Source organism: Solanum pennellii, chromosome 6, assembly GCF_001406875.1.
Source record: "Solanum pennellii chromosome 6, SPENNV200".
In the NCBI taxonomy this organism is placed as follows: Eukaryota; Viridiplantae; Streptophyta; class Magnoliopsida; order Solanales; family Solanaceae; genus Solanum; species Solanum pennellii.
Window position 1 is genome coordinate 48807481 of NC_028642.1, and position 13018 is coordinate 48820498.

Sequence of the window (13018 nt, forward strand, 5' to 3'; positions counted from 1 at the left end):
CACAACAGCATGTACTATTCCATTTCATTTTATATGAATTAATATAACTTGTTATGGAGTTTTGAAATTTTGCTCTAAAATTAAATGATAGATATTTGTGTAGTTATAACTTATTTCAGTAAGCATAAAATAAAAATATTAAAGATAAATTGTTATTTTAATACAGAAATTTAGACTAGTTAAAAAAGAAAACGTGGGAGTATTATTTACGAACATATCACCCCTAATTAACTATTCTCTAATAAATCAACATAATCTTCCTGTTTTTAAGTTATATTAAATGCAATTTCCCCCCTAGCTAGTCAGGAGTATTTCTTTGTAGAAAATAAAAAATATATTTAAATTTTTATAATTTTAAATTAAAAATATTAAAATTTATTTAATTTTATGATCTTAAATATTTCATAGATAAAATCGAAATTAATGAATCCAAATAAATAAAAAAACAAAAAAGCATTCTTCTTTAAATAAAAAAAAAAGAAGAAAGAAAATGGTCAAAAAATTAAAACTTAGTGACCAAGGATATGAAATTAATGCATTGTAAAACAAAAATTGAAGCAGAAAATGGTTAAACAAATTAAAACAAAGTATCCAAGGAATATTGAAATTAAAGAAAAAACAAAATATCATTCTTTTCTATTAAAAATGGTCAAACGAAGGAAATATAGTTGACCCATAAAATAATTCTTTCCTTCTTCTAGTGTTAATTTTCCTTTAACCACGCTCTTAAGAAACGCGTGTACATCACTCACCCTATTTTTATTTTGCCCCAATTTATGAAATTTGACCTCTCTTTGACTCCATTTGTCCGTTTCTTATCACGTGAAACTTCATGTACAAGTATGATTTTGCGTGTGTATAAATACACACACTCTTCTGAAGCTCACTTTTGAGCTGCTGTATACTCTAAATTATTTCGTTTTGTCTGTTCGGTTTGACGATTCGATCGGTAAGTTTCTTAATTTTTTCTCCGTTGTTACACCCCTTTGGTGGTTGCATTCTTAGATGTAATTATAATTTGTGATGACGAGAAAACAAAGAGTGTTTTCAGTTGTAGCATGATACGATCATCTTTTAGGTTATGAATGTGCACGTATAATAAATTGTTATGAGTTATCGTTAGTTGAATTCTAAATTTTTCTGTATGTGGAAGTTTTTTATTTCTAAATCTTCAGCTCGAATTTGAGTGTTGCATCAATTGCTTAGTAAAAAAAATGATTTTGATGAAGTTGGTTGCTATGCATTAGTCTAGTTGTATTCTAACTCCTTTTATCGAACCTACATTTTTCACTAGATGGGCTGTTTTCTTTCTACGGCAACAAAGAAGTTCCCTAGGCATGAAAATCCTATCTTCCTTGCTTCTCAAACACTATGTAAGTTATTAATTAACGTTTCTTCAATTGTGATTATAGTGAGTTTGCATATGAATTTTACCCAATTATGGGGGACTCAAATTTTCACAAAAAATAATTATTATTATGTGTTAACTTTTTTTTTAATTATTTATGCTTAAAAAGTATAATTTTTTATTTTGTCGATTTACATTTCTCTTCGCTAACACTTATATTATTTTTTCTAAAAAAATTAAAATTCTTTTGCACTTCCTTTTTTAAAATCTTTGATAAGTTAGAGTTATACACTGTAAAAAATATAAATCAATAGTCAAAAGTATTGAATAAGGTAACTTATAATTTTTTTGTTGTTTCTTCTTAAGTTCTCAAGTATTACATAAACATATTAAAGTACGATTATACCAACTTATCAATTTATTATATCAAATACTCTTATTTTTATGTAATGTTTGTCAACTTATTATTTATAGGTTTATGTTAACAAATTATATAATGATTGTATCAGTAAAAAAAGAAATTCTCAATGTTATATTAATAAAATCTCATGTAAGATTAATTATTAAAAAACAGTATTTGAAGAAATCATTTTAACAAAAGATGTTAAGTAATAATTTGCATTTTAAAAAATAAACAACTACATATTAAGTTTATATAGATTTTAGACATCTAACTAAAATTTCCCTTTATACCTCAAATTACATTGAGTTTTGATGCAAATCAAAATCAATGACCTTCGATTTTGAATTCTTTGTCAGCTTTGAGAACGAGTTAAATAAAATAGATCGGTACGAAAAGCGTACCTACAATAATACACTTTCAAACTGCATAGATTGTTACTGTTGAATAATAAAGACGAGTATTAATGTTAAGATATGTAAATGCTATTACTATAAAATCCTTGCTTATAGGTTTTTCTCTCTGTTTTTTCCTGTTTTTGCAGTTAGTGTAAGTGAAGTTGAAGCATTATTTGAATTGTTCAAGAATATTAGCAGTTCTGTGGTTGATGATGGGCTAATAAGCAAGGTAGTCTTCTATTATAAATGGTCAAACAAAGTCTATTGAGTATCAATGTATTATAGGATAATATTGTTTTCCCTTGTTTTTGTTTTTCTTATGCTTGTGAAAATCATGTTGGAGTTGTAGGAAGAGTTTCAGTTGGCTTTATTCAAGAACAAAAAGGAAGAAAACCTTTTCTCACATCGGGTACGTATAGCTTTGATATGGAGCATGGTGTTTTTTTTTTCTTTTTTTTTCCTTTTATAGTAGTATATGTGCTGGTTTGTAACTGACAGCTTGTGTATGCTTCAATAAAATCTTTTAAGTTTTGCCTTTTTGAACTATTCTTTTGATGGGATATGATATATTAATTTGGCTTTTTGTATGCAGATTTTTGATCTCTTTGATGTAAAGCAAAAAGGAGTAATTGATTTTGGTGATTTTGTTAGAGCGCTTGACGTTTTCCACCCAAATGCCCCACAAGAAGTGAAGATCGATTGTAAGTGAAACAAGTGGTAAAATATAACTGTCTAGTTCTTTTTTCTGTTCCAAACTGGCACAAAAGAGAGGCATATTGAAAATCCATATTTCTGTTGTTGCAGTTTCATTTAAGCTTTATGATATGGACGGCACGGGGTTCATCGAGCGACAAGAGGTATGCTTTATTTACTTGTCAAGTTTGAGTGTTTGTTTATGTATTTATATATATCTTACCCTTTTTAAGTTCAAAGCATTAACTGATTATATAATATCATGCTTTTATTGATTTTTGGTATCTATCCAATATATTTGCAGCTTCTTTATTATTTATGATTTTGGCAGGTTAAGGAAATGTTGATTGCACTTTTAGGTGAGTCTGCTATAACGTTGGATGAGGAGATCGTTGAGATAATACTTGATAAGGTAGTTTACTGATAATGACCAGTTAAAATTTTCATTCTTGTAATACATAAACATCGGTATCTCTGCTTCTGTGGTATGATAAAATGTTAATGGAACCAATGCATTCGATCTGTTTGCAATTTATTCTCACTGTAATGTATAGTTTGCTTCTTGATCAGCCAAGAATAGAATACTGCAAAGCTTTTTACTCTTTGCATTCCTAATTATCGCGTCTTGTGGTCAATGTGTAGACGTTTTTGGAGGCAGACTCAAATCAGGATGGAAAGATTGACAAATCTGAATGGCATGAGTTTGTGGGACGAAATCCTTCATTATTAAAGATAATGACTCTTCCATACCTAAGGTATCATGTTTTGATACAGACATAAATATATTAGACGTAAGATGTCTCTGTCTAATAAGTTTTTTTCATTTTTCTTGATGCAGGGATATAACTACTACTTTCCCAAGCTTCGTATTTCATTCTGAAGTTGATGAAGCTGCTACCCAACTATGAAGTATAGTTGAGGTCGATTCTCTTTCTCCTTAATTACTCTGGTCATTTATTGTCGCACCTAAGTTTGGTTGGAGAATTGGAGCTATTTTTTCAGAATGTAGAAAAACTAAAGGAGATTAAAATGGGAACAATAGTGATTTGAATCAAGAGAGTAAGTGAGCCTTATGTTAAACAGCTCTTTTGTTAGCAATATCCTGCCATTATATTTAATGGTGAGGTTACATTTCAAACAGTTTTTGTTTGCTGTTTTTTCTATTTTGAGCTGAAAAATCCTGCGTAGCATCCTTGCAAGCATAACTATGTAATGAAAAAGAAAAAGTTCGTTTCAAATTACATGTTGCTTATTGCTTCAACTATAGTTTTATTTTGTTATGGTTACTGTTTCTCTTTTTTTTCTTGTATGCTTTAGAATGTTTACCTATATTATTTGTGGTGTCTTAGTTATGAGGTATGTTGTTAGTTGTTTTGAAGAAGATTTGTGGTGTCTTAGTTATGAGGTATGTTGTTAGTTATGAGGTATGTTGTTAGTTGATAGTCACTAGCTGTTTTAAGATTTATTTGCACGTTTTCATCGTTATTTTAATTATTTACCAATTAATGTCTATTATAGAGATTTACTATCTTAAAAATGATAATTAAGAATTAATTGACACTAAATATATATTTTAGTGACAATTAATCTTTTTTTATAGTCCTAAAGTCTTTAGCGACATCATTAATATCGATAAAGACTTTAGCACTCTTTATTAATAACAATATTTAATGCCTTAAGAGTTATTCTGTTATAGTAATTTACGTAAATGGTAAGAGAGCCGATTGCGTAAATATTTCTTAGATTGACGGTGCATACAACTTCAACGTAGAACAATTGGTCTATCACATTTCATGAAGTCAATTTTTCCCTGAAACTTTTCTTGACCACTCCTTCACGGGTGATGGGTTTGATCTTGTTTCACGTATCAAGACCGCGCTCGAGCTCTCCTGCCTTAGTGTTGTATCTTGTGCAGACATCCTCTAAGCATATTTTTTATTTCAAAAGAATTATTTTAAGAAAATATTATTTTGATGTGTATTTTTTTTTTTATATTGATTTTGATGTGTATTTGAGAAGTCAATTAATAGTGTGTTTAAGAAGTTCCATTTCTCGGAGAAATGGCAACTTCAAACACTTGGCAGTTGCATTACCTTCAATTTGAAACTTGTCAAGAAGGCAACCACTTCTGGCCTATAAAAACCTTCATTCTCCCTTTAATAAATCTTTCAGAGAAACAGTCTTTTCCTTCTTGCTTTTTCTCTTACTCCCCTCGTTCTGCCTTTTAATTTTTAATTAACTCATAAATTAGTTTTGTTATTTTATTTCTCCTCTTATAACTTGCTAATATTAATTAATTTGTTAATTTATGTATTCTTTATTTAAAATAGAAAAGTACTTATTTAATCCTGAAAAATATTTCACACCTTTAAAATAATTTATTAGAACAGCACAATTCAAGTATTAATTTTATGTGTTTTTATTATATATCTTCGTAGTAATATTTATCTTATTTTCAGGGCTACTATTTTGCTAGATAATATCATAAATTATTATCAATTTAAGAAACAATGGCATATAATATGTGTCCTGAAATTAGTAATAGTATTGAGGATACTGAAGTTGTTGCTAGTTTGACTGATACTCTGTTCAAGTTATTCTGTCGGAGGCTTACGGTAAAGAAAATTACAAGTATGTAAATAAACATGGTTACAAGTCAAATGCTAATAATAAAACCTTCATGAAAAATGCATCTCAATGCAAAATAATACTTCCTCCGTTTAAAAAAGGATGACCTAGTTTGACTTGGAACGGAGTTTAAGAAAAGAAAGAAGACTTTTTAATCTTATGATTCTAAATTAAAGTTATGACAAATGTACTAAAATGCCCTTTAATCTTGTAACCTTAAACATGTCACGTGTAAACTTAAAACTAAAGTGTTGCCAAAAAAAGGAAAGAAGTCATTCTTTTTGAAACTGACTAAAAAGAAAATGAGGATATTTTTTATGAAACGGAGGAAGTATTGAAAAGAAATGACGATCCTATCTTAGAAATTCACTCAACTTTGAGTTATTCATTTAAAAAGTCATTCGACTTTATTTTATAATTCAAATATCACTCAATTATTGAGATTTCATTTAGAAAGTCACTCAACTAAAAAATCACTTTACTGCTTGATATTTCACACAGAAAGTTGCGTGTCTTTCTTTAGATTTAAAGTTGCTTCTATAATTATGTACGTGTTATTTTAGGATGCAATTGAACACTCATCTCTAACTCTATCTTCTTCTTTTTTTGACCAGTTTCATCTTTTTCTAACCTCTTAGTCCTATCTTTAATCAGTTCATAAAAAGTAAAGAAGGACTATCGTCTAGTTGTGAAAATCTTCTTATATTCACTTATATACAAGGTATTTAGTTACAAGTTACAAGACAATGTTTGCATAGGACTTGCAATTTAATGAATGACCTTCTACATGTAGCACTCCAATTATATAAGCTACTAATTAAGTTGCTAAAATATAATCTGTCTCCTACAATTTCAAGCCGATTAAGAATTCACCAGCCAAATTCCTAACAAGAAAAAAAAAAGCAAATGCATTTTCTGAATTTCTTAGAATCATTTTGATTTTCAAAGTTAATTCTTCCATTCAATTTAATAGTGTATTTTCAATTCCATCTTTAGCTGAAAAATAGACAATTCCAAGACAACATAGAAAATTAAAAAGCTTTACTAAGTTTTTTTTTTTAGTTTATTGAATATTCACATTCTACTTTGGTACAAGTATTTTAATGATTACTTGATTTGATTATGTAGAGCAATGTATTGAAATCAACACGAGTATTTGAAATTGAAACCTTACCTTCATGAGATACAACTCTTTTTTATTTAAAGACATCATTTTTAGCTATAAAAAAAAGTTGAAATCACCATAAGTTACCCTTATAATCTTTGCTGCACAATTTGAGAGGGAAAGAAACAGTTCTAATTTTTGTTAAATGAATTAAGGAGGAAAATAAATAAGAAGATTATGGAGAGACATTAATTATATAACTTTGTAAAATTGTTGAAACGAAATATACAAAAAATGAATCGTGGCTTATGTAAATACGACTAAAAGTTAGTGGCGAGTGATAAATTGTTCACGCTATAATTATATTAAATAAATATCTAGTATATGTTTGCTTAGTTGCATAATTTTTTCTTTATAAAGGTATTAATTCATTTAATATATTTAATATAAATATTATATATTGGATTAATTACGAAAATTTCACTTTTTATTTTATTTATTACCATTATCCTCTATAAATTTTACAAATTTTCAAAATCTCTAATTTTTACGCATCACATTAATATATCTCACGCATCACATTAATGTATCTCGCGTATCAAATTAATGTATCATGTATAAAATGTACGTCGCGCATCAGATTAGTGTATCTCGCTCATCATATTAGTGTATCTCACACATCAAATTAATGTATCTCGCACATCAAATTAGTGAATCATGTATAAAATGTACCTCGCACATCAGATTAGTGTATCTCGCGTATCAAATTGATGTATATCACACATTAGATTAATATATCAGCGCTTATATTATTGTATCCGTTTTGAGAGATTTTTGTAATTATAAACTTTTAAAGGATAAATTGTAATTTTACCTTAAAAGTATGTGATTTCTATAATTTATCCGTATATATTTCAAAATATTTATATTTTAAATTATGAAATATTTTAATAATAATTTTCATAAATATTAGTAAAATATAAAACTTAATTTCCTTTTTCTGAATTTTAGATCGAATGTCAAATCATGAGGGCAAACTTGTAAAGCTACGTCTGAAGTCCGAACGAACCGACTTCACATCTGTTGTTACTCGCCGGCGGTGGGTTTTTATACAGCTCGGCGCTTGCAAGCGGAAATCGACGTCGTCTATGGCTAAAACTTTGAGTAATCAATCCATGGAGAAAATATCAGATAGGCTTTCAGGGCTTGATAACCTCTATTTCCCTCGCGCTCAGCAATCGTCCGCCTCCACTGCCTTCCAACGCAAATCCCTCCTTATCGACCTTCTCTCTCGCGACACTCCCCTTTTTCTAGGTACTCTACTAATTTTTATTTTTATTTTCTCACGATTATAATGATTATATGTGTTTTATTTTTTATGTGGCTGATAATTGTGCAGTTAACCTTGACCTCATGGTGTTGCCAGAAATTCTGCTATTTGATAGTGATGGAACAACTTTTCCTCATCTAATCGATATGTTGGCTTTGAATTCATTGTTCCCCTCCCAAAAATATTCAGCACTTTCAATTATGAGAAGAGACAGCATTGCTCAGTTGATATACATTGAATCTCTTGTTAAGTTCTGCTTATCTTCGGAGAAATCTTAGTATTTCGTGTTAGACCTCTTATCTTATTGATGCTTTATGTTTGTCAGAGCTGTTGAGGCAAAAGCACCTTAGTCTAGTGGAACTTTAAGGCAAATTGCAATTAGAGTCGTGAGCTTTAGCGATGAAAGGTGCTAAGGAGCAGATAGAGTAAATGTGATGTGTGAAAACTGCCTAAACACAAACATATGAGGTGATTCTCCCAGTAGGTGTACAGTTCTACTTCTGTATCAAAAAAATTTTATGAGGTGATTCGCGTCAGTTTAGCTATAGCATAAAATGATTTTTAAGTACTCAATGACAAATTTTCAGATATAAATTTCTAAGATCTTATTACTTGATCAATTTAATATCCAATCTCACCGAAGGGTTGGTCTAGCAGCCAGTGAAGTGGGTTAAAAACCATGAAAGATCATGAGCTAGACCCCAATAGAGACCAAAAGTATTAGGTGATTCTCTTCATTTGCCTAAGGCTTTTACCCGATGCCTATGCGAACATGAGATAGTTGTTACTCATCACATGAGATAGATGGTACTCGGGGAAATATTCGAGATGTGTGTAAGTTGATTCGGACATAACCAGTGTTATGAATGGTGAGCGCCTCATTGCCAAAGGCGAGAGGCGAGGCGAGGCGAGCCCTTCTCGCCATTCCACACTGAGGCGAGGCGACCCATGGCGAGGTATTGCGAGCTAATGGTGACAAAAATGGCGCCGCCTTTTTGATTTAAATTTTTTAAAAGGTTTGACTTAACAATATTACTCAAAATTTCTATTTTCAAAATTTGCTGCTGCCCGACTCCTCTTCCCCTCGCGATCTCTTCTCCGCGACTCCTCTTCCCTTTGCAATCTCTTCTATTGTCAAAATTTGCCGATCGCGTCTCTTCTCCTGTTCTCCATCATCTTCGAGTTGCTGCTGCACTGAAGACCTGAGGTATACCTCTTTTTTTTTTCTTCTTTTGATCTTTTCAGTTCTTCTTGAATTCTTTTCTTCAAGAGTTGGATAGTTTTGAAGAAGAATAGACTTTTAAAGTTTTAGTATTGTATTTTGAATTATTTGGTCTTTAAAGTTTGACTTTTTAATATCTACTATTGGTTTTTGAATTGAATATTTGCTAATATGTGTTATTACTATTAAGATTTTGGATATTTATATATGCAATTAAATATTTTTAATTTTTGATATTAATTGGCGCCTTGATTCAAAAAGGCAAGTGCCTCGCCACTCGCCTCGCCACGCCCTTGTCGCCTATTGTCGCCTCTCGCCGTCCAAAACACTGGACATAACCATTGTAATTTTTTTTACTAATACTCTTTCAATGGATTTTTTTCATACTTATCTAGTGTCGCTTCGTCGCACCGAAGGTGTAGCCTAGTGATTAATGAAGTGGGTTGAGAACTATCAGGTTCGAATTTCAATAGAGGCAAAAACACTAGGTGATCTCTTCCGATCTGGTCTAGCTTGGTGGATTGAGTTATTTGGTACGTGTTGTTGGTGGGAGTTGGCAAGTATTCCGTGGAATTAGTCGTGGTGTGTGCAAGATGGCGCGGACACCACGGTTATAAAAAATAATAATTATCTAGTGTCATCTTGTTAAAAACAAAGACCACGAGCCATGAGAGGTGGGCCTTTTGGTATTGGTGTGAGCACCAGCTAAGAGAGGCAGAGCAAACAAGCTTTACTTACTATCTTGGCTTAAGCACTCCCCACTCGAGCGGTCGAGCCTTTACTCAACACTGATGTTTGTTCAAATGGTGAAAGACAGTCTGAGAGATTGAAAATTTGCAAACAAGAGAGTAGTCAAATATATAAATTTATTAAAAGGGAAGAAGGCGTAGGTTATTGTGCTCCAAATCGTATGCACCTTGTATGTTATTCCAGCTGAAACCGTCTATAGCACTTCCTCCTCCCTCTGTGTATATTTGAGGGTTCTAGTTGTAACTTCTTAGGTTCCTGTAAATGGGCCTATTTGATTCACTTTGTTATTTGGGTTGTTTACCTCACTAACGGCCTAATATCTCCTGTGCTGAACTAGAACTTTTAGCTACATTATTTTTTAAATGAAGAAACAATATAAACTTCATGAATCTGTGTTTCTAAATACCTCTTTGTTGATTATTGGAATCTCAGAACGTTATGGATCACAGTTAACATCAGATGAGCTAAATGAATTTGGAACTATAGAAAATGATTATGAAATCAATTGGCATCTGAATCGCCTGCGAAGTGTTATTAGCCCAACACAAGAAGATCTGAAGTCCAGATCAGTTAAGATTAAGAACAGACGGCGAGCATATCTGGACAAATTGGTAAGTGATGGACAGTACTTTTCAGAGGATGCAATGAGGGAAAGAGAGCCATATTTGCACCATGAGTATATTGGGAGGTTTCAGGATCCAAGTGGTAGGAGCATGGCAAGACCTGGAGAGCGATGGTCTGAAACACTTATGAGGCGGTCAGAAGAGGCAGTGCTTGTTAAGAAAATTAGGGATGAGCAACAGAGACGAGGCGTGGCTCAAAGTGATTGGGTAGGGTTTGATAATCAGGAACTAGAGAAGATGGAGGAAGAAGAAGAAGAAGAAACCGAGGAAGAGGAGGAGGAGGAGGAAGAAGAAGAAGACGACGAGGAGGAGGTGCAGGAGAAAGATAAAGGTGAAAGGGACATCTCATCTAATAGACAAGAGGTAGTTGTTGTACCCTCTCTCAATTTGTTGATAGTATACACTAAACATTTGTTGGGTCTGCTGATTATTTGTATTTACATGCTAACTTGTAGGCTATTTTCAGTAGATGTCATATTTTTGTTGTGTCTTATTATTATATTGCATTTATGCCGAGGGAATTATGGATGATTGTCAGTTGAAGGACATCATTTTGGTTGTGTTTTATTTGATATAGCATATTTCTTTTGTTGTTTCGCAACAATTGAGTAAGAATGGGATATTGGTTGGAAGTACTTTAGTATTGTGTCGGGGTTACAACATAAGGAGTTCTTTTAGTTGGTCTTCATAAAAAAAAAAGAGGAGTTCTTTTAGTGGTAATACCTCCCCTAAAGTGTAAAAGTGTTTTAGCGTCTGGATTGGGGAGTCTATCTGAAGCCTAATTCATTGCAACTTCTGATTCACTCATCTTTGTGGTGTTCTTCAGTAACATGTTAACGAAGTTTGGAGAGCTATGAAGTTATGCATCGTAATTGCGAGTTGGAAGTCCTACTAGTGTGCCCCCCTTAAATGGTGTGCATTTTTTTTGTGGGGGGTGGGGGGTTTGCAAATCTGAATGTACTAGGCAACAGTCTAACTTAAAACCGCGATGTTTCCGTTGAAATTGAGAAGTAAAAGTGTGATGTAAAAAGGTTATGAATCAACTCTTAAGTTGAAAAATTGATATTTTAGGAGCTCATTTTATGGTGGAGACCTTCTATGAGCTTCTCCGGGTTGCATTGTTATCTTTTTCAAGGATTTTATGCTAGCTTCATCTCTGTCTTTTTCTGTGTTTTCTTTTGCATTCATATTTCTGGAGATCAAGTTTTCATGTGTTATCTTGTTTGTTAGCTCAAGTTGGAGTTGTGTCAACAGGGAGCTCTCACGATTTTCACTGACCATCATTGTCTTGTTTACTGACACATTCCAGTTGTAGTGAAGCTTTGTAGAGGTTCAAGTTGGAGTTCTATTTAGGTTTTGCATGCTTTTGTCTATGGTAACCTCACAGAATATGTTCTCAAAGCATAGACCATTTTCTTTTTGTTTAGCCTGTTATCCTTGGTAGGCTTACTGTTCCTATTACTTATCAGAAAATGATTTCTTTTCCTATGTGAAGGTTCACCCAATCATCCTTGATGCTTCTAATGACGTGCCACCAGAAATGAGAAGAGCTGCTGTGATGGAAACTTTATCAACTGAGGAGATGCAAGAACGACTGGACCAGTTTTCTTACATCATGCAGGAAAAGTTTTTATTAGGAGAAGATAGTCTGGATTACTCAAAAATTGACGAGGATGAGACCTTGGATGATCACTGGATAAAAGAAGCAAATTATGATGCTGAAGAGAAGTACTTTGATGATGACTGAGCTTTAATTACCGAGTGGTTTTTAGCTTTTGATACTACACAAGTAGCCAGTCAAGTACACATCTTGTTTGAGTTTCTATCATGTATATGCTGTTAGCGTTGTATGCAAATATGTTTAGGTTTTATGTGGCTGAAGGGAGTTTCTCTTAAGGTTGTTATCGATGGCTGGTTTTTGGTTTTTGAAGTTGCTTCCTATCCATCTTCTTATGTTAAGCTTATAGTAAATTCATAATCTTTAGATGTGGAACTAATGAGATATATGTAGATTGTAGAGTGAAAGATGCTAAAATGCTAACCCAGTCACTGTACAAGGATAGTGATTCTTGTCCAAATAAGTAACAATAAGCCCAAGTTGCAGAAATGAGAATTACTGTACTATATGTCAAATGATAAGACAGAAACATTAGGGGATTTGGAGAAGGTTCCTAGTTTGGTTTTCTTTTATTTGTCTTTGTACGAAAACAATGAGTTTATGAATCATTTGGGACATAAATGGATCATAATTAGACATTGTTTTCTTTTGGGAGTTTCTATTTTACTGGTCAACTTCTATCATGTTGAATTGTTGATGTAGAGTGAGTGGCTACAACTCCAATCTCACACAATTTGTACATTTTAGTTACTGGATTTGATTTATGCCTAATCTTGCAATTACCTTTAATAGGAAGTACTATTATTCTGAATAATTTGATTACTAAATCAATTTTAATCACCGCTGCTCTCTGATTCAAGAAAATAAAAGGGAAGAGCAACCAATTTAATCCCTGAAATTAAG

At 32.2% G+C, this 13018-nt stretch overlaps 2 protein-coding genes across 2 annotated transcripts; both read left to right on the top strand.

Moving 5' to 3' along the window:
• The first annotated feature begins 1294 nt into the window (after nucleotides 1-1294).
• Nucleotides 1295-3747, top strand: LOC107022392 (calcineurin B-like protein 1). The gene is made up of 8 exons (XM_015223018.1): nucleotides 1295-1373; nucleotides 2293-2375; nucleotides 2496-2555; nucleotides 2739-2847; nucleotides 2951-3003; nucleotides 3171-3251; nucleotides 3482-3594; nucleotides 3678-3747. Exons 1-8 carry the CDS (start codon nucleotides 1295-1297, stop codon nucleotides 3745-3747), a joined length of 648 nt encoding a protein of 215 aa, XP_015078504.1.
• A 3836-nt stretch (nucleotides 3748-7583) lies between these two features.
• LOC107021050 (coiled-coil domain-containing protein 97) lies at nucleotides 7584-12438 on the top strand. The gene is made up of 3 exons (XM_015221627.2): nucleotides 7584-7886; nucleotides 10307-10860; nucleotides 11993-12438. The coding sequence occupies exons 1-3, from the start codon at nucleotides 7589-7591 to the stop codon at nucleotides 12242-12244; spliced, it is 1104 nt and encodes a 367-aa protein (XP_015077113.2). The 5' UTR covers nucleotides 7584-7588; the 3' UTR covers nucleotides 12245-12438.
• Nucleotides 12439-13018: the final 580 nt, after the last annotated feature.